The sequence below is a fragment of the Rhinoraja longicauda genome, chromosome 17 (assembly GCF_053455715.1).
Source record: "Rhinoraja longicauda isolate Sanriku21f chromosome 17, sRhiLon1.1, whole genome shotgun sequence".
NCBI classification, from domain to species: Eukaryota; Metazoa; Chordata; class Chondrichthyes; order Rajiformes; family Arhynchobatidae; genus Rhinoraja; species Rhinoraja longicauda.
In genome coordinates, this window is record NC_135969.1 from 20866485 (window position 1) to 20893320 (window position 26836).

Here is a 26836-nt window from a genome sequence, read left to right on the forward strand (position 1 = left end):
CACCCGCTGACCAACTCCACCCACTGACCAACTCCACCCACTGACCAACTCCACCCACTGACCAGCCAACTCCACCCACTGACCAGCCAACTCCACCCACTGACCAGCCAACTCCACCCACTGACCAACTCCACCCACTGACCAACTCCACCCACTGACCAACTCCACCCACTGACCAACTCCACCCACTGGCCAGCCAACTCCACTCACTGGCCAGCCAACTCCACCCACTGACTAGCCAACTCCACCCACTGACCAGCCAACTCCACCCACTGACCAGCCAACTCCACCCACTGACCAGCCAACTCCACCCACTGACCAGCCAACTCCACCCACTGACCAGCTAACTCTCTGCCTGCTGTGTCTTTAATCATCTTCCATGGAGCGTAGAACAGAGCAGCACAGGACCGGCCCTCCAACCCATCATGCCTGTGCTGTTCATGATGCCAACCTACCGAATCCCATCCACCAGCACGTGCATATGTTTCTCCATCCCTGCCTCTTCATGTCTGGCTCTCGGTGTCCATTTAACACCACTATTGTGTCTGGCTCCACCACCCACCCCCAGCAGCACGTTCCAGGCCCCCACTTGCCTCATACATCTCATTTAAACTTTATCACTATACCCGCTAGTCTTTAACATCTCCTGGCAAAAAGGTTTTGACTGTCTACCCTATCTATGCTCATAATTTTACATACTTCCATCAGGTCTCCCCCTCAATCATTGCCTTTCGAGAGAACTCAATCCAAGTTTGTCCAACCTCTCCCCATAGCTAATACCCTCTAATCCAGTCATCATTCTGGTAAACCTCCTCTGCAGCCTCTCCAAAGCCTCCACATCTTTCCTGTAACGGGGTGACCAGAACTGCACGCAATACTCCACATGCGGCCGGACCAAAGATTTATAAAGCTGCATCGTGACTTCCGGACTCTAATACTCACTTGACAGCTGAAGGCAAACATACTGTACACCTTCTTTACCGCTTTATCTACTTGTGTTACCACTTTCAGGGAGCTGTGGACTTGGACCCCAGAATCATCCACACATAATGTTGCTCTGTCTCAGTCTCCCTTTGTCTCTGTCTCCCTCTGTCTCTCTCTGTCTCAGTCTCTCTCTGTCTCAGTCTCTATCTCTCTGTCTCAGTCTCTGTCTCAGTCTCTCTCTGTCTCAGTCTCTCTGTGTCTGTCTCTCTCTGTTTCAGTCTCTCTCTGCCTGTCTCTCTGTCTCAGTCTCTCTGCCTCTGTCTCTCTGCCTCTGTCTCTTGGTCTCTCTCTGTCTCAGTCTCAGTCTCTCTATATCTCAGTCTCTCTCTGTCTCTCTCTCTCTGTCTCTCTCTGTCTCTCTGTCTCTCTCTGTCTCTGTCTCTCTCTGTCTCTCTCTGCCTGTCTCTCTGTCTCTGTCTCTCTCTGTCTCTCTGCCTCTGTCTCTTGGTCTCTCTCTGTCTCAGTCTCTCAATATCTCAGTCTCTCTCTGTCTCAGTCTCTCTCTGTCTGTCTCTGTCTGTCTGTCTGTCTCTGTCTCTCTGTCTGTCTCCCTCTGTCTCTGCCATCCAACATCTGCCTACAAGAACACAGAACAGTACAGTCTAGCACAGCAACAGGCCCTTCAGCCCACAATGTGCCAAACATGATGTCAAGTTAAACTAATCTCCTCTGCCTGCATGTAATCCATACCCCTCCACTCCCTGCAAATCCAAGAGTTTCTCAAACACCACTATCGTATCGGCCTCCACCACCACACCACCAGTATGTTGCAGGCTCCCACCACCCTCTGTGTAAAACACTTGTCCCACACATCTCCTTTAAACCTTGCCCCTCTCACCTTGAAGCTGTGCCTCTAACCGTTGACACTTCCACCATGGGAAGGAGGTTCAGTGAGTATAACGGGGTATGTCTGATCCCTGGCTGGGGCTGTGCGGGGTACGTGAGCAGACGGCAGAGGGTGCATATGGGGGGCAGTGTGTCGGCGGTCAGGGGGTAGAATGGGGTTACAATTGGGTATAAGGGGGTATTTCTGTCCCTGGCAGAACCTTGAAGAGAGCAAGAAGCAGATGGCAGAGGGTATACATGGGGGCAGTGTGTTGGCAGGTGGGGGGTGTAACGGGGTATAACGGAGTATGTCTGATCCCTGGCAGGGGCCGTGCGGAGAACGTGAAGCAGATGGCAGAGGCGGTGAAGCGGGCCCTGGAGGAAGCAGGCCGGGCCCAGGCTGCTGCTGACACCACCGTCCAGCAGGCCCAGGGAGACATCGAGGACAGCGAGCAGGCACTCAACAGGGTGAGGGGGCACAGGGAGGTGAGGGGGGTCACCGTGAGCCTAGGGGGTGCTGGAAGGTCACCGTGAGCCCAGGGGGTGCGGGAAGGTCACCGTGAGCACAGGGGGTGCGGGAAGGTCACCGTGAGCCCAGGGAGGTAAGGGGGGTCACCGTGAGCCCAGGGAGGTAAGGGGGGTCACCGTGAGCCCAGGGAGGTGCTGGAAGGTCACCGTGAGCCCAGGGGGTGCGGGAAGGTCACCGTGAGCACAGGGGGTGCGGGAAGGTCACCGTGAGCCCAGGGAGGTGAGGGGGGTCACCGTGAGCCCAGGGGGTGCTGGAAGGTCACTGTGAGCCCAGGGGGTGCTGCGGGTCACCATGGGACCAGAGGTGGGTGGGTCAGGGGGTGCGGGTGGGTCACCATGAGACTGGCCCGGGACACGGGGAGGTCAGTGCTTCCTCCCACATCCCAAAGACGTGCGGGTTGTAGGTTAATCGGCCCTCTGTAAATTGCCCCTAGAGTGTATGGAGTGGATGCGAAAGTGAGATAACATAGAACAGTGAGATAACATAGAACTGGTGTGAACGGGTGATGAATGGTTGATGCTTACTCAGTGGGCTGAAAGGACTGTTTCCATCCTGTATCTCCCTATCACCATCGAAGGCCAGTGTGGGGAAAGGTGCTGCAAGTCAGAGCCTAATTCTGCTCAGACCTCTCTCTCTTCTCCCCCTCTCTCTCCCCTCTCCTCTCCCCCTCTCTCCCGCTCTCCCCCTCTCTCTCTCCCCCCTCTCTCCCCCCTCTCTCTCTCCTCTCCCTCTCTCTCCCCCCCTCTCTCCCCCTCTCTCCCTTTCCCCCTATCTCCCCCCTATCTCCCCCCTCTCTCTCCCCCCTCTCTCTCCCCCCTCTCTCTCCCCCCTCTCTCTCCCCCCTCTCTCTCCCCCCCTCTCTCCCCCCCTCTCTCCCCCCCTCTCTCCCCCCCTCTCTCCCCCCCTCTCTCCCCCCTCTCTCTCCCCCTCTCTCTCCCCTTCTCTCTCCCCCTCTCTCCCCTCTCCTCTCCCCCCTCTCTCCCCTCTCCTCTCCCCCTCTCTCCCACTCTCTCTCTCTCCCCCTCTCTCCCCCTCTCTCCCCCTCTCTCCCCCTCTCTCCCCCTCTCTCTCCCCCTCTCTCTCCCCCTCTCTCTCCCCCTCTCTCTCCCCCCTCTCTCTCCCCCCTCTCTCTCCCCCCTCTCTCTCCCCCCTCTCTCTCCCCCCTCTCTCTCCCCCCTCTCTCTCCCCCCTCTCTCTCCCCCCTCTCTCTCCCCCCTCTCTCTCCCCCCTCTCTCTCCCCCCTCTCTCTCCCCCCCTCTCTCCCCCCCTCTCTCCCCCCCTCTCTCCCCCCCTCTCTCCCCCCTCTCTCTCCCCCTCTCTCTCCCCTTCTCTCTCCCCCTCTCTCCCCTCTCCTCTCCCCCCTCTCTCCCCTCTCCTCTCCCCTCTCTCCCACTCTCTCTCTCTCCCCCTCTCTCCCCCTCTCTCCCCCTCTCTCCCCCTCTCTCCCCCTCTCTCTCCCCCTCTCTCTCCCCCTCTCTCCCCCCCTCTCTCCCCCCCTCTCTCTCCCCCTCTCTCTCCCCCTCTCTCTCCCCCTCTCTCCCCCCTCTCCCTCTACCGTCCTGTTGCACTAACCCCAGTCATTATGAAGTGCTTTGAGAAGCTGGTCCAGCAGCACATCAAAGCCAGCCTCTCAGCCACTATCGACCCACACCAATTCGCTTACAGATCAAACAGGTCTACAGAGGACGCCATTACTACTGCCCTACACACCGCACTGACCCATCTTGAGCGGCAGGGCAGTTACGTGAGGATGCTCTTCATAGATTATAGTTCAGCATTTAACACGGTCATCACGGACAGACTGGTTTCTAAACTAACTGATTTAGGACTCTCCCAATCTATCTGTAACTGGATTAAGGACTTCCTGACCAATCGGCCCCAGATGGTCAGATTAGGCCCTCACACATCCTCTACTCTCACAATCAGCACCGGCTGCCCACAAGGATGCGTGTTGAGCCCTCTTCTCTACGCCCTTTACACCCATGACTGCACCCCCACTCATCCTACCAACGCCATCATCAAGTTTGCGGATGACACGACTGTGGTTGGACTCGTCTCAGGAGATGACGAGACAGCCTACAGAGATGAAGTCCAAAAACTGATAGGATGGTGTGCGGAAAACAATCTGGCTCTGAATCCTTCCAAGACAAAAGAACTCATAATAGACTTCCGAAGACACAATATGGGCTACACACCACTGCATATCAGCGGGGTTTGTGTGGAAAGGGTCCCTGCCTTCAAGTTCCTGGGCACGCATATTGCTGAGGATCTCTCCTGGACCACAAACACCATAGCGACAGTCAAAAAGGCACAGCAGCGGCTCTACTTTCTGAGGATCCTCAGGAAGAACAACCTGCAAGAGCAGCTGCTAGTGACTTTCTACCGTTGCACCATCGAGAGTGTGCTGACGTACTGTATTTCTATGTGGTACACCAGCAGCTCAGAGGCAAACAAGAAAGCCCTTCAGAGGGTCATCAACTCTGCAAAGAAAATCATTGGTTGCCCACTGCCCTCTCTAGAGGAACTTTACTCCCTCCGCTGCCTCAGCAGAGCAGCCAACATCCTGAGGGATCCTTCCCACCCTGGTCATCAGCTGCTCCAACTGCTGCCCTCTGGTAGACGGTTCAGGTCCATTACATCACGGACTAATAGACTCAAGAACAGTTTCTACCCCAGTGTCATACGTGAGCTGAACACTGCCAGACACTCACATAAAACTGAAGGGAAGGAACGGAACTGATCGGAACACTGTCAGTTACTTGTCAGAAAACATAAGCCTCAATTTAATACAAGTTTACATTCTACTGCACTTATATTGTTAACATTTGCTAAACTTATTACATGTTACAACCGACCGCACCTTATATTTAATTACATTATTTCTTTTATTTTATTTTTATTTTTTAAACGGCACTTGCAATATGTTAGCTCTCATTGCTGTGCAATAACTTGCTGTCTTGATTGCACTGTACACTGCCTCGACCGTATTGTAATTGTTTTGTCTATATTGTATTAGAGGTCAGTTTGTTTAATTCAGTAGATTAGGTTTAGCTTGTTATGGATAAAGGTTTATCCTTTGTAGTGTCTGCTGTGTGTGATTGCATCATCTGGACTGCTTTAATTTCGCTGTGCTTTGTGTGGTGACAATAAAGGTTTTTTACAATTTTTACAATTACAGATCCGGGTTGAAACGGCAAGTGCAGAGCAGGAGCTGATGAAGGCGATGGACCAGCTGGCCCAGCTGGATGGCAGGATCGACGCGCTGAGGATGAAGCGAGCCAACAACTCTCTGGTGGCCACGCGGGCACGGGACACGGCCGGCCTGGCCCGGGACAAAGCCAACGAGGCCAAGCAGGTACGGGCGCAGGGAGCGGCCCGGCTAGGGAGAGGCAGAGCGAGGGCCCGAAGGAGAGGGAACTGGGGACTTGCCTTCCGCACCTTCACGGTCGGCTGCAGGAGGCAACCCCGGGGCATAAAGGCTGAAGGTGGCCGGGCGAGGAGAGAAAGACGATGGTTCGCTGGATGGTCCAGATGGAGGCGACAGCTGGAGGCCCTGCAGAAGCCTGGGACTCGCCTGGTTCAGTGGTCCTCTATCATCACATGTTCAGACACACAGTGAAATTATTTTATTTGCCTTTCCCAAGCACAATCCCTGATTAGTGCAGTCTCCGCTCCAGGAGACCGACACGGACCAGACTGCACTTTGGAAATGGCCCCAAAACCTGGCGACTCTTGCATGCGGTCTCAGTAGACTATTTCCATGCATTTTGTACTAATCAAGGGTTGTGCTTGGGTATGGCAATACTTGACTGGACTACATGTAATAAAGAATTTCACTGGTATGTGTACATGTGTTGATAAAGAACCACAGAACCAGTGGCACGGCGGTAGAGTTGCTGCCTCACAGCGCCAGACACCTGGGTTAGATTCTGACTACAGATGCTGTCTGTACGGAGATTGGATGTCCTTCCTGTGACCACGTGGGTTTTCTCCGGGTGCTCCAGTTTTCCTCCCACACTCCAAAGACATCCAGGTTTGTAGGTTAATTGGCTTCTGTAAATTGTAAATTGTTCCTAGTGTGTAGGATCGTGCAAGTATACGGGGGGGATTGCTGGTCTGCACGGCCTTGGTGAGCTGAAGGGCCTGTCTCCGTGGTAGGCAGCCTGAAGCACATGGTCGTGCACACAGCTGAAGGCGGCAGTGTGCAGGCTTGGCAGTGGGGACAGCTCTGTTGTGTACACAGGCCGGTCATTCCCTACCCTCCTGTTCCACCAGTGTGTGAGACAGATGTTTCTCTGGTTCCAGATGTTGGACGGGCTGCTGACGGACAAGTACAGCACGGCACACGGACTGATAGACCGCAAGAGCAGCACGGTGTTCAACGCCAAACACAAGGCTGAGAGCCTCCGGGACGAGGCCAAGGACCTGCTGAGAGACGCACAGGACAAACTGGAGAGGCTGAACGGTGAGCGGCGGGTGGTGGTGAGGTGCCACTTGCCTGCACATGTCCCCAGTTGGTGGGGTTAGGGTTGACACACAGGGCTGGTCCCATTTGCCTGCATTTATCCCACATCCCTCTAAACCCTTCCCATCCATATATCTGTCCAAATGTCTTTTAAAAGCCATAATTGTACCCGCGTCTATAGCTTCCTCTCGCAGCTCATTCCAGATATGGACTACCTTCTGAGTGAAAAAGTTCCCCTTGGGGTCCCTCTCAAATCTCTCCCCTCTCACCTTAATCCCGTGCCCTCTAGTTTTGGAAATCTCTACCCAGGGGGAAACGACTGTGAGTGTTCACTTCATCCGTGCCCCTCGTGATCTTGTGCACCTCAATAAGGTCACCCCTCAGCCTCCTACGCTCCAGAGAACAAAGTCCCAGCCCATCCAACCTCTCCCTGTAACTCAAGCCCGCACGCCCAGGTAACATCCTGGTGAATCTCTTTCTGCACCCTTTACATCTTAATGACATCCTACCTGTAGCTGGACGACCAGACGGCACACAGTGCTCCAAGTGTGGCCTCACCAATCCCTCATTTAACGTGTGATCCAGGTTTCCATTGCCTACAGGGTTTTGCTGTAGGATAGAGGTTGTCTGTGGGAATGGAGAGGTGTGGATCAAGGGAGCGTTCACTTTATCTGTGCCCCAGTAAGTGACTCTTTCACACTAAGTGTGTCGTAGCCTCCAGGGGTCCAGGACACGCTTACTTCAGCAGCACTACCCCCTGAGGGTACAGACGGTCGGAGTTTGACTGTAATTACCATTAGCCCTGCTACAAACCTTGCAGCACAAAACCCGAAAGACATGAATCACTTCTCTTTAAATGTACCCCAGCATCTGACAAACCTGCTCCATGGCTAACACAGAGCTGGTGCAGCAGGGATACTGGCCTTGGCTGTTTCTGCATTCACTGCTCATGAGGGGAATGCAGAGAGACTTTTATCCTTATGTTGAGTGCTTGTCGGCACTGGGCTTGTACTTGCCGGAGTTTAGAAGAATGAGGGGGGACCTCATTGAAACGTACCGAATAGTGAAAGGCTTGGATAGAGTGGATGTGGAGAGGATGTTTCCACTAGTGGGAGAGTCTAGGATTAGAGGTCATAGCCTCAGATATAAAGGATGCTCTTTTATGAAGGAGATGAGGTGTTTTTTTAATCAGAAGGTGGTGAATCTGTAAAGTTCTTTGCCACAGAAGGCTGTGGAGGCCAAGTCAGTGGGTATATTTGAGGCAGGGATAGATGGACTCTTGATTAGTATAGGTGACAGAGGTTATGGGGAGGAGAATGGGGTTAGGAGGGAAAGATAGATCAGCCATGATTAAATGGTGAGGTAGACTTGATGGGCCGAATAGCCTAATTCTGCTCCTATTACTTATGACCCCCAGTGGAGGGGAAGCATGAACCAGAGGACGTAGGTTTAAAGTGAAATAGCTTAGTTTAGTTTATTGTCATGTATCACATGAAAAGCTTTTAGCTCGGTACCATCCAGTCAGTGGAAAGACTACCAGATTACAATCAAGCCATCCACCATGTACACATATAGGAAAAAGGGAATAACATTTCGTGCTGTTGTCGGAGTAGAGGTGTAAACCAGTGGAGCGATTGTAATGAATGATTGCAGATCCCGGTCTGGGACCAGCACGCAGAGAGTCGCAACCATTCCACACAGAGGGTGGTGGGTGTCTGGAATGAGCTGCCAGAGGAGGTAGTTGAGGCAGGTACTTTAACATTATTTAAGAGACACTTGGAGTGGTACATGGATACGAAAATTTAGTTTTGTTTTGTTTATTGTCACATGTACTGAGGTACAGTGAAAAGCTTTTGGTGTTGTGTGGTTTGCAGGGATAGGGGCCTAATGCAGGTAAATGGGACGAGCTCAGGAAGGCACTTTGATCAGCATGGACAAGTCGGGCCGAAGGACCTGTTTCCATGCCATGTAACAACGCCACAGGGCCTGGCGCTCGTCCAGTGCTGGCATGGGGGGCATTGCTGGCATGGGGGGCATGGGGGGCATTGCATGGGAGTCTCCTGCCTGACTACCTGCCCGGCCACCTCCGCCCTAACCTGTGGGATTCTCACCAAAACCCACCTGCTTGTAACGTGTCACCGGTCAGGCTGCAGGTCACCGGCTCTCCTCTCTCTTTCTCTCTCTTTCTCTCTCTTTCTCTTTCTCTCTCTTTCTCTCTCTCTCTCTTTCTCTCTCTTTCTCTCTCTCTCTCTCTCTCTCTCTCTCTCTCTGTCTCTCTCTCTGTCTCTGTCTCTGTCTCTGTCTCTGTCTCTGTCTCTGTCTCTGTCTCTGTCTCTGTCTCTGTCTCTGTCTCTCTGTCTCTCTGTCTCTCTGTCTCTCTGTCTCTCTGTCTCTCTGTCTCTCTGTCTCTCTGTCTCTCTGTCTGTCTCTGTCTCTGTCTCTCTGTCTCTGTCTCTGTCTCTGTCTCTGTCTCTGTCTCTGTCTCTGTCTCTGTCTCTGTCTCTGGTTTCTCACTCTTTCGAACCTAACTGGGTGACTTCTGTCCGGCCCCACAGATCTCGAGTATCTTTACAAAGACAATGAGAAGGTTTTGGAAGGAAAGGCACGGCAGCTGGATGGACTGGAGGAGAAGATGAAAGAGATATTGAAAGCCATCAATCAACAGATACAGATCTACAACACCTGCCAATAACCTGAACACTGTGCGTGTGTAACCCAGCCTTTAGTAGATCTGACAGAATCCCACTGTTTTGATGCAATGTTTATTAAGCAACGTGTAGCACACCCTGGTTTTTCCTACCCACACCTAACCCTCGTCACCCCAATACCTCTGGACTCCCAACTGGCCTCCAAAGCTCCTAACCAAAGACGGGGAAATGACGGAATCATGAGCTGCTTACGCAAGGAACTGCGGGTGCTGGAATCAATTCCCTACTCCTTTGTCACACCATTTAACAGCTGAGGAATATCAGGATTATTGGATTTGAATTAAAGATGCCTTTGTTGATCCATTCGCCCTTTGCATGCAACACCATGTGTCAGTGAGCTGGAGTTTAACATGACATGTGGGTAGTGTTTGTTGTTTTAGTAGCATGGAGCTCTGCAGGTCATGTTCAAAGCACAAAGTACTGGAGAAACTCAGCGGGTCGGACAGCATCTGTGGAAGGAATGGATAGGTGACGTTTCGAGTCGGGACCCTTCTTCAGACTGCTGTATAAGTGAATGAGGGGCTGTGCTGTCAGGGGAGATTGGAGTGGGTAAGGGGAGTAGAGGAGAGGATGGTTAAGGAAGGGTCTCGACCCGAAACATCACCTGTCCAGTTTTTTCCACAGATGCTACCCGACCGGCTGAGTTTCTCCAGCATTTTGTGTTTTGAACATGACCTATTCAGCTCTGTGCTAAAACAACAAAAGCTACCCACATGTCCTGTTGAACTCCAGTTCAATTGTTTAACAAAGGAGTAGAGAAGGAATAAAATATCTCAGTTTAAATATTTTTTAAACTTGTGTTACTGCTCCCCCCATGTACACAATTGAAACCTAACCTGTGATCACTGCCACAGTGGCTCACCCGACCATCTCGCCTGTCCCTGAATGTTGTTTAATGAGGAGTAAGTGAAGGACTCAGCTCGGTAATGTCCGGCCTTGCCCCGGCCACTATTGTAACAGTGGGTCAGATGTTGATGGAGATTGTGTGCATGGGAGTGACAGCATCTTATTTTGATTCAATCTTGGGAAGGATTGTTTCTTTCCCGGGCGAATCAGCCTGCAGAATCAAAATCATGGGGTTTTCCTTGATAGAAAATGATTTGAGAGATGAATAATTTGATAGATTTGCAGGGGTGTTAGTTAATTTTGGTCGGCCATTTCAGAAAGCCCGGAAATACCAGTCCCTGTCATTACTCATTTCCAACCAGCTCTCATCTTTTTATACTTTTTTAAGAACGTAAATATTCAAGGTGCAGCCAGTTTCCATTTGGCTAGTTGCTGAGTGCAGACAGGATCTCCCCATCACTGTTGAATGCTCCTGTCATGTACATACCCCAAGTGTTGACCTGCCGAGGTGTTGTTGACTCAGGCAACGTGGGGATCTTGCCTTTTGCCTTAAACGTACCCAGCCAAGAACCAAAGACACTGCAAATGCCAAAGGAACTTATTAATCCTTTTTATATGTAGGCTTTAGATTGCCTGTAAACTGATCTCCTAATGTTGAACAGTAGCTAGTTGTCAGGATGTGCCAGAACTTTATTCTGTGCACTATTTGATCTTTGTTGGAGAGAACAATGCTGTTTCTAATTTAGTTCAGTGTTGGCATTGAACCACAGAGCACAGCAGTCCATTCGCCTGTCATGTCTGTGCTGGCCATTCACAAAGAGCTTCAATTATTCCCATGCCTGTTATTCCCTGTATCCCTGCTGATAATTCCCTTTATGCCAGTGGTTTACCTGTCACTTCGAGTTGCACAGTTACCAGATCAAAACTCACTCCAAAACAACCTTACAATCCTGCCCATTACTCTCTGGTGCGCTGGAGTGGAAAGGAAACAGAGAAAGGTGCAGTGCAGGATGTGGCCAGTGGCCAGTGGCCCTCCGGCCTCCCACCAGAGATCAGACGTTCGGCAGGTCGCTCAACGCCTGTGGGGAGAGGACCAGAGTCATCGTGACGGGTCGTCCATCCGAAACATTGTCCCTGGCTCCCTCTGTCCGAGGGGCTGGGCTGCTTCACATTTCCAGCATCTGCAATTTATTGATTTGATTTTTCTACCCCATCAAAACTTTTCACAAGTTTGAAAATCTCCGCTGAAGGAGAACAGTCCAGCAGGTCGACTTTTGTTGGCAGTCGATTTGTTCATAAATCTGCATTAACACTTGCATTTATCTTGGGCTGGGTAATGATGACCAGCAGTGCATCAGGAGCAGCAGGGATTTTGGTCTCTTATGCATGTATACATTTAGCACCTTTCCATTCAGTTTCTGAACTTTCACGTACGGCCCACAACACCAGCATAAATATCGAATAGGCTGCTCCCGGAAATTATTAGTCAGAACGGCTGCCAGTGTGGATCTACATCGGTCCAAGGAAGAGTTTGTAGAAACTGCAATGTTTTATCCTCTTATGGCAAGCTCTTTGCAGCAAATTCCTTTTACATTACAGTCTACACTCCATTGAAGCTCTGGAATATCTTAGACTTTTAGGACCAGGATTTAGGAAGTAAATATTGGCAGATCAGTTCCACTCCTTTCACAGACTGTGTAAGACATAACAAATGGATTATTTTTCACAGAGTTGATCTGAGAGAAATCTCTGCCTGGAAATTGCGTGATCCCGACATCACTGTTGCCCAATAGATGAGCCAGTAGCCATGTGTGCCTCTTGGTAATCCAGATGGAACTAACCCCATTTCAAATCGATAAATAGAAAATAAATGACAATCATTGGACATCTGTCTTCAGTGTGAATAATCTCCTGGCATGTGGCATTCCTGAATCTCTTGGTTAAACATCGCAACAAAAAGCAAAGAGTACAATCGTGGTGCCTGTTTCACTCTCTCGGTTTATGGATGGTGAGGAATGTCTGTGAGATTCTTCTCAGACTAATGGAATTAGGGGGAAGAAAGCTGTAAAAGAGAGGTGGGTGCGGGACAAAGCCTGGCAAGTGATAGGTGGATACAGGCGAGGGAGTGATTGACAAATGGGCGGAGTAATTGACAAAGGCTGGAGGTGTGAAGGAGACGAGATGTCAGATAAGGAGAGTAGTGAACTACAGAGCAGATTTATAAGGATGTTGAAAGGACTTGAGGGGCCTGAGCTGCAGGGAGAGGGGACTGCAGGAGGCCGAGGGGTGATCTTATAGAGGTGTATATAATCATAGAGGGGAATAGATGGGGTGAATGCACAGAGTCTTTTACCCAGAGTAGGAGAATCAAGAACCAGAGGGCATAGGTTTCAGGTGAGAGGGGAAAGATTTAACAGGAACCTGAGGGGCAACATTTTCTCAAAGAGTGTGGTGGGTGTATGGAACGAGCTACTCGAGGAGGTAGTTGAGGCTGGGACTATAACAATATTTAAAGGGCTCCTTGCCCTGCCCCAAGACCCGAGGTCCTGGGAAATCATGCTTGACTAACCTGGAATTTTTGAGGATGTAACAAGTAGAATGGATAAAGGAGAGCCAGTGGATGTGGTGTATCTGGACTTTCAAAAAGCCTTTGACAAGGTCCCACACAAGAGATTTGTGTGCAAAATTAGAGCACATGGTATTGGGGGTAGTGTATTGACATGGATAGAGAACTGGTTGTCAGACCAGACCACGCTAAGAGGAATAAACGGGTCCTTTTCAGAATGGCAGGCAGTGACTAGTGGGGTGCCGTAAGCCTTGGTGGTGGGACCCCAGTTATTTACAAGATATATTTACGATTTAGACGAGGGAATTAAATGTGACATCTCCAAGTTTGCGGATGAAACAAAGCTGGGGAGCAGTGTGAGCTGTGATGAGGATGCTATGAGGCTGCAGGGTGACTTGGATAGGTTGGGTGAGTGGGCAGATGCAGTATAATGTGGATAAATGGGAGGTTATTAGATTAGGAAAAGGGGAGGTGCAGCGAGACCTGGGTGTGCTTGTACATCAGCCACTGAAAGTAAGCATGCAGGTACAGCAGGCAGTGAAGAAAGCTAAAAGCATGTTGGCCTTCATTGCGAGAGGATTTGAGTTTAGGAGCAAGGATGTCCCACTGCAGTTGTACAGGGCCCTGGTGAGACCGCACCTGGAGCATAGTGTGCAATTTTGGTCTCCTAATTTGAGGAATTATTGCTATTGGGGAAGTGTAGTGTAGGTTCACCAGGTTAATTCCTGGGATGGCGGGACTGACATATGATGAATGGGCCGATTGGGCTGGTATTCACTGGAATTTAAAAGGATGCGAAGGGATCTTAAAGAAACATATAAAATCCATAGAAGATTGGACAGGCTAGATGCAGGAAAAATGTTCCCGATGTTGGGGGAGCCCAGAACCAGGGGTCATAGTTTAAGAATAAGGGGTAGGCCATTTAGGACTGAGATGAGGAAAAACCTTTTCACCCAGAATGTTGTGAATCTGTGGAATTCTCTGTCACAGAAGGCAGTAGTGGCTAATTCACTGGATGTTTTCAAGAGAGAGTTCGAATTAGCTCTTGGGGCTAACGGAATCAAGGGATCTGGGGAGAAAGCAGGAACGGGGTACTGATTTTACATGATTAGCCATGATCGTATTGAATGGCGGTGCTGGCTCAAAGGGCTGAATGGCCGACTCCTGCACCTATTTTCCATGTTTCCATGTGTCTCCATATGTCTCTCCATGTCTCCCCATGTGTCTCTCCATGTGTCTCCGTGTGTGTCTCCATGTCTCCCCGCGTGCGTCCCCCTGCATGTCTCTCCATGTGTCCCCCGCATCTCTCTCCACGTGTCTCCTGCATGTCTCTCCATGTGTGTCTTCACGTGTCTCCCGCATGTCTCTCCATGTGTGTCTCAACATGTCCCCCGCATCTCCATGTGTGTCTCAACATGTCCCCCTCATGTCTCTCCATGGTGTCTCCACATGTCCCCCACATGTCTCTCCATGTGTCTTCACGTGTCTCCTGCATGTCTCTCCATGTCTTCACGTGTCCCCGCATGTCTCCATGTGTGTCTCCACATCGCCCGCATCTCTCCACATGTCACCATATGTCCCCCGCATTTCACTCCATGTGTGTCTGTGTCCCCCACATGTCTCTCCATGGTGTCTCCACATGTCCCCCGCATGTCTCTCCATGGTGTCTCCACATGTCCCCCGCATGTCTCTCCATGGTGTCTCCGTGTGTCCCCCGCATGTCTCTCCATGTGTGTCTCTGTGTCCCCCGCATGTCTCTCCATGTGTGTCTCCGTGTCCCCCGCATGTCTCTCCATGGTGTCTCCACATGTCCCCCGCATGTCTCTCCATGTGTGTCTCCGTGTGTCCCCCGCATGTCTCTCCATGTGTGTCTCCGTGTGTCCCCCCACATGTCTCTCCGTGTGTCCCCCACATGTCTCTCCATGCGGCACGGTAGCGCAGCGGTAGAGTTGCTGCTTTACAGCGAATGCAGCGCCGGAAACTCAGGTTCGATCCTGACTACGGGTGCTGCACTGTAAGGAGTTTGTACGTTCTCTTTTCTCCGAGATCTTCGGTTTCCTCCCACACTCCAAAGACGTACAGGTATGTAGGTTAATTGGCTGGACAAATGTAAAAATTGTCCCTAGTGGGTGTAGGATTGGGTTAATGTACGGGGATCACTGGGCGGCACGGACTTGGTGGGCCGAAAAGGCCTGTTTCCGGCTGTATATATATGATATGATATATTCACAAAATGCTGGAGTAACTCAGCAGGTCAGGCAGCATCTCGGGAGAGAAGGAATGGGTGACGTTTCGGGTCGAGACCCTTCTTCAGACTGATGTCGGGGGTGGGACAAAGGAAGGATATAGGTGGAGACAGGAAGATAGAGGGAGATCTGGGAAGGAGGAGGGGAAGGGAGGGACAGAGGAGCTATCTGAAGTTGGAGAAGTCGACGTTCATACCACCGGGCCGCAAACTGCCCAGGCGAAATATGAGGTGCTGCTCCTCCAATTTCCGGCGGGCCTCACTATGGCACTGGAGGAGGCCCATGACAGAGAGGTCAGACTGGGAATGGGAGGGGGAGTTGAAGTGCTGGGCCACCGGGAGATCAGTGGCGTTAATGCGGACCGAGCGCAGGTGTTCAGCGAAGCGATCGCCGAGCCTGCGCTTGGTTTCGCCGATATAGATGAGTTGACATCTAGAGCAGCGGATGCAATAGATGAGGTTGGAGGAGGTGCAGGTGAACCTTTGTCTCACCTGGAAAGAATGTTTGGGTCCTTTGATGGAGTTGAGGGGGGAGGTAAAGGGACAGGTGTTGCATCTCGTGCGGTTGCAAGGGAAAGTGCCCGGGGTTAGGGTGGTTTGGGTAGGAAGGGACGAGTGGACCAGGGAGTTGCGGAGGGAACGGTCTCTGCGGAATGCAGAGAGGGGAGGGGATGGGAAGATATGGCCAGTGGTGGGGTCCTGTTGTAGGTGACGGAAATGTTGGTGGATGATATGTTGGATCCGCTGGCTGGTGGGGTGGAAGGTGAGAACGAGGGGGATCCTGTCCTTGTTGCGAGTGGGGGGATGGGGAGCAAGAGCGGAGCTGCGGGATGTAGAAGAGACCCTAGTGAGAGCCTCATCTATAATGGAGGAGGGGAAGCCCCGTTTTCTGAAAAACGAGGACATCTCGGAAGCCCTAGTCTGAAACACCTCATCCCGGGCACAGATGCGGCGTAGACGGAGGAATTGGGAGTAGGGGATAGACCTTTTGCAGGGGACCGGGTGGGAAGAAGTGTAGTCCAGATAGCTGTGCGAGTCGGTGGGCTTGTAATAAATGTCCGTCACTAATTTTTCTCCTGTGATGGAGATGGTGAGGTCCAGAAACGGGAGGGAGATGTCAGAGATAGTCCAGGTATATTTAAGGGCAGGATGGAAATTGGAGGTGAAGTGTATAAAGTCAGTGAGTTCTGCATGGGTGCAAGAGGTAGCACCAATGCAGTCGTCGATGTAGCGGAGGTAGAGTTCGGGGATGGGGCCAGTGTACGTCTGGAACAGGGATTGTTCGACGTACCCGACAAAGAGGCAGGCGTAGCTAGGGCCCATGCGAGTGCCCATAGCTACGCCTCTGGTTTGGAGGAAGTGGGAGGAGTCAAAGGAGAAGTTATTGAGGGTAAGAACCAGCTCTGCTAGGCGGAGGAGAGTGTTGGTCGATGGGGATTGGCTGGTTCTACGGTCGAGGAAGAAACGGAGGGCTTCGAGACCATCCTTGTGGGGGATGGAAGTGTAGAGTGACTGGACATCCATGGTGAAAATGAGGGAGTGGGGGCCTGGGAACCGGAAGTTATCCAGGAGATGGAGAGCGTGTGAGGTGTCTTGGACGTAGGTGGGGAGGGATTTGACCAGGGGGGATAGGATGGAGTCGAGGTAGGTAGAGATAAGTTCGGTGGGGCATGAGCAGGCAGAGACAATGGGTCTGCCGGGACAATTGTGTTTGTGGATTTTGGGTAGGAGGTAGAATCGGGCCGTGCGGGGCTGGGGAACTATGAGATTGGAGGCACTGAGGGGTAGTTCGCCGGAGTTGGTGAGGTCGGTGATGGTGCTGCTGATGAAGGTCTGGTGTTCATCGGTGGGGTCATGGTCCAGGGATAGGTAGGAAGAGGTGTCTGATAGTTGTCGTCTGGCCTCGGTGCGGTAGAGGTCAGCACGCCAGACTACCACAGCCCCTCCCTTGTCAGCGGGTTTAATTATTAAGTCCGGGTTGTTGCGGAGTGAGTTGAGGGCTGCACGTTCAGGAGGGGAGAGGTTAGAGTTAGTCAGGGGGGTGGAAAATTTGAGGCGGCCGATGTCACGCCGGCAGTTTGAAATAAAAAGTTCTAGTGGGGGTAGTATGATATATGATATGTGTCCCCCCACGTGTCTCCATGACCCTGGCCCCTCCCCGCGTCTCCATGATCCTGGCCCCTCCCCGCGTCACGGCTCACATTCGGGCGGGACCGACGTCACCTTCGAGCTGCGCGCGCTCCCGACGCCGGCCGCGGGGTCACGTGAGGCGCGCGGCCTGTGACGTACTTCCCACCGGCGGAAGTTTAGGTCCGTCCGTCGCTCCGCGCCCACCTGAGGCACCGGCATCAGCGGCGCCCAGAGCCGATTTCCCCAGGCCCCAGGCCCAGCGCACCGAGGCCCAGGCGACCGCCACCCGCACCGCCACCACCCAGCGGAACAGGCACCCAACGCCGGTTATGTGAGCGACCCGAGGGTGGGCGGGCGGGCGGGCGGGCGGCAGCCCGGGAGACGGCGGAGCTCGTGGAGGAGGTAGGGAGCTGTTTTGGGGGGTACACTGGGTCACTGATGGGGGGAGGGTTTAGGGGGTACACTGGGTCACTGTGTCTGGGGGACGTGTTTAGGGGTGCACAGGGTCGCTGCCTGGGTCACTCTGGGTTGAGGAGATACTTGATCTCAGTGCCCAGCCAGGGACGTGTAGAGGGATACATCTGGGTCACAGTGTTTGGGGGATGTGTTCAGGAGGTACACTGGATCAGGGTGCCTGCGGGACAGGTTTACGGTGTACACCTGGGTCACAGTGTTTAGGGAATGGGACAATGCGTGGAAAAAGGGTCTCGACCCGAAACGTCACCCATTACTTCTCTCCAGAGATGCTGCCTGTCCCGCTGAGTTACTCCAACATTTTGTGTCTACCTTGGGTGTGTGGGGATGTGTTTAGGGGGTAAGCTGGGTCTCAGTGCTTGGGGATGTGTTTAGGGGGTACACTGGCCGGGAGACTAGTTTACGGGCTCACTGGGTTGAGGGGCAAGCTGTGTGGTGGGGGTGGGTGGGCACGTTTACATGGGCACAGTAGGTCAGAGTTCCTGGGGCATGTGTTTACATGTGCTCTCAGGGGGTGTGTTTCTGTGGACTAGCAGTGTGTCATAGCGGTAACAGGTTAGACAGGCACTTTGGGTCATGGAGTTGTTGCCCAGGTCACGGGGTGGACATGTTTGTCCAGATACACCGCGTCGCAGGATGGGTTTGGTTGGGCGCCGGTATAATGGGGATGTGTTTGTTGGGACGCTCTGCTCTATCCCATGGCTTTCCCCATGCTCCTTCCTCCTACTACGCCCTTCCCAGAAAATAAAAATCTTTTCTAATTTCTCTGTCTTCTTGTTTTGTCAGGTTGTGGAAGTATTTGATTCCACCTCGTCCAAATGTTAGCACTTGCTAAATGTTGCCTGGCTCTCTTCCTGCTTTATAAATGACAGAAGTTTGAAGTCTGTTCAATTATTATCTGTGGTGAGTATTCTTACTGCTTTAATCCATGTAGCCTTGAGTGAGTTGAAGTGTAGAGATAGTCTAACAGTTATACTGCATGAATACAGGATCTTCAGCCCAGCTCTATCAGTACTAGGATTCTGGAAGAGTGTTTTGATAGGAGCTTCATGCAAAATATTGCTGCTCTCTGTGCTGTTTCTATATTCTTTGAATGTGCAGCAAGTCAGATCTGATTGGTTTAGTTTATTATTGTCACGTGTACCAAGGTACAGTGAAAAGTTTTTTTTTTGTTGCATGCTATCCAGTCAACGAAAAGAATATACATGATTACATGTCCACAGTGCATAGATACAGAATAAAGGGTACATCATTTAATGCAAGATAAAGTCCAATTAAAGATAGTTCAAAGGTCTTCATTAAAGATGAGGACCCCTCTCGTTGTTGATAGGATGGTTCAGTTGGCTGGTAATAGCTGGGAAGAAATGGTCCCTGAATCTGGAGATGTGTTTTTTCACATTTTTGTACCTCTTGCCTGATGGGAGAGGGGAGAAGAGAGAGTGACTGGGGTGAGACTGGTCCTTGATTATGCTGGTGTCTTTGTTAAAGCTGCATGAAGTGTAGGTGGCGTCCATGGAAGGGAGGTTGTTTAACGTAATTGTATATGCTACGTCCACAACTCTGCAATTTCTTGCAGTCTTGTATGGGGCTTTGGCCAAACTATGTTGTGATGCATCCCGATTTTTAAATTTGAGGAGAGGAAGGAATGGGTTAGCCTAGGTTTTCAAGTTGGAATTCCATGGTGGATGTTGTTGGACTATCCCGTGTTTTCAGTGTTCTCTGTTGCTGGTAACTGATAACTTCTTCCTTGATCTAAAAAAAATCTCTCTGATAATTAACCCTTTGGTTTGCTCTTTTGAGTGTGACTTCTATGCAATTTTCTCCCACAAGTTGATGATTATCAGAGAAGTTTTAGGTTACTTTTGACTTTAGGATACAGCACGGAAACAGGCCCTTCGGCACACAGAGTCCATGCCGAGCAGCAATCCCCTTACACACATGGGACAATTTTTTAATTTTTTTTAACCAAAGCCAATTAACCAACAAACCTGTATATCTTTGGAGTGTGAGAGCACCTGGCGTAAATCCACACGGGCACGGGGAAAACCTACAAACAACGTATAAGCCCCCTGTAGTCAGGATCAAACGCAGGTCTCTGATGCTGTGAGGCAGTAACTCTACTGCTGCACCACTGCTGCCACAAATTTCTATTCACAATTTTGGAATCGGCTGTACAGAATCTTGCTGTTGGTGCAACTGTACCCAAATTATGAATACAGTCACATTTTTGTAAAGCAGCATGTCTTTAAACTTCAAGAGGTGTGTTTGGTTGTTAAATTGTTTCCTCTGTTTATTGTTATGCTGCAACTTTCTTCAGTGCTTGGTGTTGCAACCTGTTGATGAGATGGTGGCTTTGAGCAGACCTTGCAGGAAGCCCTGCCCTCTCTCGCTGCCCTTTGCAGTTGCAACATCACAATCGGCGACTATTCTTTTCCTCTGCAGCGGTTGATATCCAACCCGCCATTGAGTTGGCAGTTGTGTTACACCCAAGCATTTAGCTTTAAATCATTAATAGAAGAGTGATTTACTGTGGCATTTCAAATATTAGTCCTACTCCACCCATTTTCCCAACAATGCCGCAGCTGAAATGCTTGTTCCCTCATTGTATCGTCTCCTCAGTGCTCTCCTGATCAATTTCACTTTCCACTTCATTCAAACCCTCTGCTCACGCAGTCCCATTTACCTGTGCTCATTTGCCTGTGTTCTGCCATTTCTTTTTAGTCCTTAATTTGTATCTACCATGGTTCCCTCCCTGTCCACATCTCTCCAACCTGTTTGGGCTCCAAATCTCTGCCTCTATGGTTCTGACATCCCAATCGTCTCACTCTTAGGAGTGCACAAGGCTGAGGGGTGACCTTCCAGAGATGTATAAAATCATGAGACTGCATAAAGTCTTTTACCCAGAGTAGGGGAATCAAGAACCAGAGGCCATAGGTTTACGATGAGAGGGGAAAGATATAGGAACCTAGGCCGTGGTTGACGCAGGTACTATAACATTTAACAAAACATTCGGACAGGTATATAGTTAAGAAAGGTTCAGAGGGATGGGGGGAAAATGCAGGCATATGGGACTTGCTTAGATGGGGCATCTTGGATGGCATGGATGAGTTGGACTGGAGGGCTGTTTCCACGTGTTTAACTCTAACTCTGATTAATCGATCATTGGTTGTACCTCCAGCTATTTGTACAGATTCTGTCAACCTACCTCTTGTCAGTCTTTTAATGTGACAGCATCAGGTAGTGCTGCTGAAAAATTGCATTGTTGTATTATAGATGCCATCTAAATGGAGTTGCGAATATCCCCACATTAATGGCTGGTGCCTTCAAGAGTGGTGTGATTAGTCTCATTAACTGACGGCATTGTGCCGTGCATTCTAGAACCAGTTCATACTGTTCCAATGCATTATTTGGGAGCTGCAACCATGCCTGCCTGATAACTTCAAAACATGACCAGGCAGTGGGAAATGTCACTCAGTTACAGGAGAAAGACCGAGAGTGAAAAGCACCCCAGCCCTGCTGTGGTATGACACAAGGTTCTGTTCAATGGTGTGCAAATGGCAGATTATTTTCTTGTTTCGGACGAACAAGATTTTTTTCTTGTTTAATATGATTGTTAAGCCATGATTAGCTAACAGAAAGAATGAACTGCAGATGCTGGTTTACAGAAAAAGGCAGTGCTGGAGTAACTCAGCAGGTCAGGCAGCATCTCTGGAGACCATGGATAGATTTAGTTTTGGGTTGGGATCCTTCTTCAGACTGATTGTTGGTGTTGGTGGTGGTGGGGGGGGGGGGAGGGAGGGGTAAAAGCTGGAAGAGAGGAGGAGCAGGACAAAGCCTGGCAGGTGATAGGTTGATACAGGAGAGGAGGGATTTTGATAGGCAGATGGTGGACAAAGGCCAGAGATGTTAAAACGGAAGGCATGAAACAAAAGGATTGAAGAGTTGTGGATTGTGAAGCTAGATGAAGAAATGTAGGTGGAAGGGGACGGGGGGGGGGGGGGGGGTAGAAATGAGTGTGAGTCCAGGTGGGTCACAGGGGAGTGGGGTGTGTTGTGGTGGGGGGGAGGGTTTTGTAGTTTAATTACTGTTAATTTGCAGCATTGCTTGGAGGATTACATTGCAGGATTACATGGTGGGCAAGTAGTTAGAGCTATCGTGCAGAAACAGGCCTTTCTGCCCAACGAGTCCACGCGACCAGCCATCCCTGTACATTATCACTATCCTACACACTAGGGACAATTTACAATTTCACCAAGCCAATTAACCTACAAACCTGTACGTCTTCGGAGTGTGGGAGGAAACTAGAGCGCACGGAGAAAAGTTACTCGGGGAGAACATGCAAACTCCATACAGACAGCACCCATGGTCAGGATGGAACCTGGGTCTCTGGCACAGTAAGGCTGCAACTCTACTGCTGTGCCACTCTGCCGCCCCGTACAAGACGAAATTGACATAATTAATGTGCGGCAAATTGCTGTCTAATCAATTGTTCAAATAATATTGTTAAATTTAAATGATTTGAGACTATGTCAGTGAGAGCATAATCAAACGGAGGAAGAGATTGTTGATGAAGAGCCAGAGCATTGTTTGATCAATGTACTAAAATAATATTCTTTCCATTTCCAAAATAAATGTTGGAAATTATTCTGTGCCTTTTCTGTAAATTAAGTTGTGGTTATTGATGGGTATTTTTACTTGCTTTTTGTTTCCATGTTGTCATTGGGTCTATTTGTGATCGTGTATTGATTCACAGATACTTTGGATAAACGGTGAACAATTTTTAACTTTACAGCTCAGAATAAATTTACTGTTACACCATCATTTTCTTTTGAAATGATCGTAGGAATTTGAGGAATTTTTAAGATGTTTGATATGGAAATGTTTTCATAACCAGATAAGTGCAAAGCATGTGTGATAAGGGTGCTGCACCAAAACAGGAGAGGTTTGGGCCCAACGGGTCCACGTGGTCTAGTATGTAATAAAATCATCATGTTTTGATGGCACAATCTAATTTCAAAAGCCTCCTTTCTAGCAACCTTTCTCCAGTAGCCTGCATATCATTTGGGGACAGATGCAGACCAATGGATTATAATGTGAAACTTAGATAGTATTTATACATGTGCAAAAGCATTCCTCCTCTTTTTCCATTCACTGTGTGTCTTTGGGAGACGTTGTGCACTGTGTAGCCTAGGCACAGTGGTCTAGGCCACATAATGCAGCATAGTTATTTTAGAACAGTGCTGCACATGCTAAAGACTCTGGAGGATCAAGTGCATTAGCCTGTGGGATGTGTTGTTTGTGTTAAATTGGAAGTTGGTGACGTGCTTTGTTTTTGAGCCACCTTGTTTGAGAGATTTTTCCACCGCTGCCTTGCTATTGCATGGTACTCTTTGCCCCAGCTGCTTGTGACAAAATCTGCTTGCTTGTGATTATTTTTTCAACACTGTTGCCGCTGAACATAAATGCACAATGAAATAGCAGTTTAAGCGTATGCTGCGGAGTTTGGGATGAATGATGAGGCTTGTGCGGAAGTACCAGGAAGTGAAAACAGAGATCATCTCTCTCTGCCGCCTTCCGTGTCAGCTCAACTTGGAAATAAAATACACGTTGATCGTGACAGGTTATTTAAGTGGACTAGAGGAATGATGTACATATCAGGTTGAAAGTCAAGAGTGTAAAGCGTCTTTGAGTGTTTGAAAAGCGCTATATAAATGTAATGCATTATTATTATTATTATTATTAAAAAGATGTTGAGAAGAAATAATTCCCACGCTTCAGGAGCTGTAAGCTTGGGAATGTTGGTCCACGCTTGTAAACTCCACTTAAACCACTCTCAGTACTTCAGAGATGGATATTGAGGCCAGCAAGGGACAACCTACGTTATATTAAATAGTAGGGCAGACCTGGATGGTCTGATGCCCCCCTCCTTATCCCAGTTTTCTGTTTTGTGTGTTTTGTATGGATCCTGTGTCAGTGAGTTGGTGTGTGTACAATCCATTTGTAAATACATCCATTGATTATTCTAGCACCAGTCGGTCTTATCAGTTGAGTGCATGGTTTAAACATTAGATAATGACTACATTTAACAACCTGTTTCCTAGATGTGGGAACTCCTTTTGAGATAGTGGTGACACAGTGGTGTCTCTTGCTTCCAGGGTTTTATTGGTCCAATTGTAAGCTTGTATAATGGCATTTGCAAACCAGGTTGGTTTGTCTTTTTAATTTCAGTACTTGTCAGATACACTTGGCAGATTTGACATGAATGGTATGTTAAAATTTGTGCTCGTTTTCGGACATGTGCTTGCTGGGAGGTATACATTTTCAATGCGGAATTGGGAACGTCCGTATGGATCTTTCCGGAAGGCGGCAGGTTATCACTTTGTACCTCCCTAGTAATGTGATCTCTATTTCTTGCATCAAACAAAGTTGGACTTCAACAACCAAGGGACTTTCCAAAGCACTTTAGAAACAACTGAGGACTTTTGGTCACAAACAGCGGCACAATAATGAAAGATCGTCTGTTTTTCCGTGACATTAGTTGAGAGATAAATATTGGAACAATAGGCACAAGGAAGAACTCCACTTCTCTTTGAAGTATTGACGTAAGATTGCATATACACACTTGTATGTGTAGATGGAGCCTTGGTTTAACATCTCAGCTGAAGAGCTCCCTCAGCGCTGCCCTGGGAGTGCCTGTGAAGATTTGTGGATGACTACTCCACTGCAGACAGGTGCCACCAGCTGGGCTGGGCTAGGCTGGCACAAAATATTTTAGCAATACGAATTCCTTTAGCACAGGGGCGTCAAACTCATTTTAGGTCGCGGGCTGGAATGGGCAAAATGCGACTTCTCGCGGGCCGGATCAGTTGTGCACGCACAGACGCACATGCTCGTGCTCACACAACTTTCGTTGCCTTCGTTTTTTCAATCTGCTCTCGTGTCTCAGTCTCTGCTGTAACTACAAAGTGTTTCAATTGATGAATTTTGTCTCTTATGAAGAAGAATGCCTAGCAAGCATTACTTTTGTGATTGGTATCTAGGCCCTAGATAGAGTGGATGTGGAAATAATGTTTCCAGTAATAGAGTCTAGGACCAGAGGTCACAGCATCAGAATAAAAGGTCATACATTCAAAATAGAGATAGGTGGTGAATCTGTAGAATTCATTGCTACAGACAGTGGTGGAGGCCAAGGCATTGGGTATCTTTGAGGCAGAGATTGATAGGTCTTGATTAGGTTACAGGGAGAAAGAAGACAATAGAATGTGGTGTAGAGAGAAAATAGATCAAGTAGACTTGATGGGCTAAATGGCCTAATTCTGTTCCCCTGTCTTTCATCTTCCTACAGTGTTTATGTTTTGACCACAATGGGCTGGCTGGTGGTGAACAGCCAAACAGCAGCGACCTGGCATGGTGAAAGATGGTCTATCCATCATCTCACCTGAAGGTCACACTCCCCATCCTTATGTCTTCCTTCCCCTCGCATCCTCTCACATCCTCTCTCCTCACCTCTCATGCCCTTCTCTTCCCTCACCTGCCCTCTCCCTTTCCTCATCCTATCCCTTCTTTCATCCCCACTTCCTTCATTCCAACTACTCCCCTCCCTTACTTCATTCTCTCTCTTTCCTTACCTCATCCCTAAATCCCCTCTCTTCCCCAATCCCTAAACACCATTCCTCTCATCTACTCCCTTCCTCACCCCCTCCCTCCTTACTTCCTTTCTTTACCAACTACTCCCCCACTCCCCTCCCTCGATTCCCTCTCTTCCCTTCCTCATCCCTAAAAACCCTCCCTTCCCTCATCTGCTCCCCCTCCCCTTCCTTTACCACCACCTTCTCCCTTCTCTTCCCTATTCCTGCATAACTACCAGCACATCTTCACATTCCACCCAACCTTAACCCAAACCCAGAGCCCCCACCCTGGAGAGCAGCTCAGATTTTGGACCGCTGGCTGCGGACCCATTCACAGTGCGGCGACTTCCCACCAGCCTCTATCCACGCACTCACCTGGGTCTCGGGTACATGGTGGCGGTCTCTGTGGCGGCAGCCCAGGCACTTCCCGGTGTCCACAACAACGCTGAGACTCCCCACCTTCCCCAGCGCAGCCCCTTCCCGCCCGTGTCACCGTATGGCTGGATATGGGCGTAGCTTCCACTCATTTCCCCAAATCATCCCACGGGCTGGATTAGACCGCTTCACGGGCCGGATGTGGCCCGCGTGCCGGTAGTTTGACACCCCTGCTTTAACACATGGTCATCAAGCTGACAAATACTTGGTACTACAAATTGTTGCGGTATTAATATTTTATGAGGTCTAGTGCTAGTGGCTGAATGGTGACCTGTTTCCAATAAAACACAAAGTGCTGGAGTAACTCAGTGAGTCAGGCAGCATCTCTGGAGAACATGGATAGATGACTTTTTGAGTCGGGACCCTTTAGGCTGATTGTGGTGGAGAAGTGAACAAAGCTGGGGGGGGGGGGGTTAGGGCACAACCTGGCAAGTGATAGGTGGATACAAAAGAGGTGTTTTTTGATAACCAGATGGTATGACAGGTGAGATAGAAGAATTGCGAGTCCAGGTGGGGCACTGGTAGGAGATGGGCTGGAACGAAAAAGGTGGGGGGGGGGTGAGAGAATAGATTAGAAGAATTAGGGGAATTTGGTGCTCATACGGCTGGGCTGTATGTTGCATCTGGTGTTCCCGATGTGGGCTCCCGTACATCAGAGAGACCAGACACAGACTCCGCGACCATTTTGCTGAATATGTGCTTGGCCCACAGGATCTCCCAGTTGCTAACCATTTTAGCTCCCTGTCCCATTCCCATACTGACCTTTCTGTCCTAAGCCGCCTCGTTTGCCAGAGCGAGACCACACGCAAACTTTGTCCAACCCTCTGCCGATCAAAACCCCCCCTCACCTGCAACCACCTATCACTTGCAATGCTTTCTCCTGCCCTTCCTCTCCCAGCTTACTCTCTTTCCCCGCACACACCTCCACAATCTGTCTGAAGAAATGTCACCTAGTTATGTTCTCCAGGTACAAGTGTGCAGCTGCCTAACCCACTGAGGTT

General features: G+C 49.9%; 2 protein-coding genes across 7 annotated transcripts in view; both read left to right on the forward strand.

Moving 5' to 3' along the window:
• LOC144601828 (laminin subunit beta-2-like) overlaps nucleotides 1-12234 on the forward strand; it is a gene marked incomplete at its 5' end in the record, with an annotated part of 32734 nt that extends 20500 nt beyond the window's left edge. Inside the window, 4 exon segments of the mRNA XM_078414289.1 lie at nucleotides 2136-2277; nucleotides 5517-5693; nucleotides 6644-6803; nucleotides 9359-12234. Of these exon segments, the coding sequence (XP_078270415.1) occupies nucleotides 2136-2277; nucleotides 5517-5693; nucleotides 6644-6803; nucleotides 9359-9495 (616 nt within the window).
• A 5200-nt stretch (nucleotides 12235-17434) lies between these two features.
• Nucleotides 17435-26836, forward strand: part of usp19 (ubiquitin specific peptidase 19) — a 109028-nt gene continuing 99626 nt past the window's right edge. For 5 of the 6 annotated variants that reach the window (XM_078414287.1, XM_078414282.1, XM_078414286.1 and 2 more), the window contains exons 1-2: nucleotides 17435-17700; nucleotides 18559-18675. The gene's annotated coding sequence lies outside the window, so the exon portion shown is untranslated. The remainder of the gene's footprint in view (nucleotides 17701-18558; nucleotides 18676-26836) is intronic. The other variant, XM_078414283.1, reaches the window with a different exon arrangement.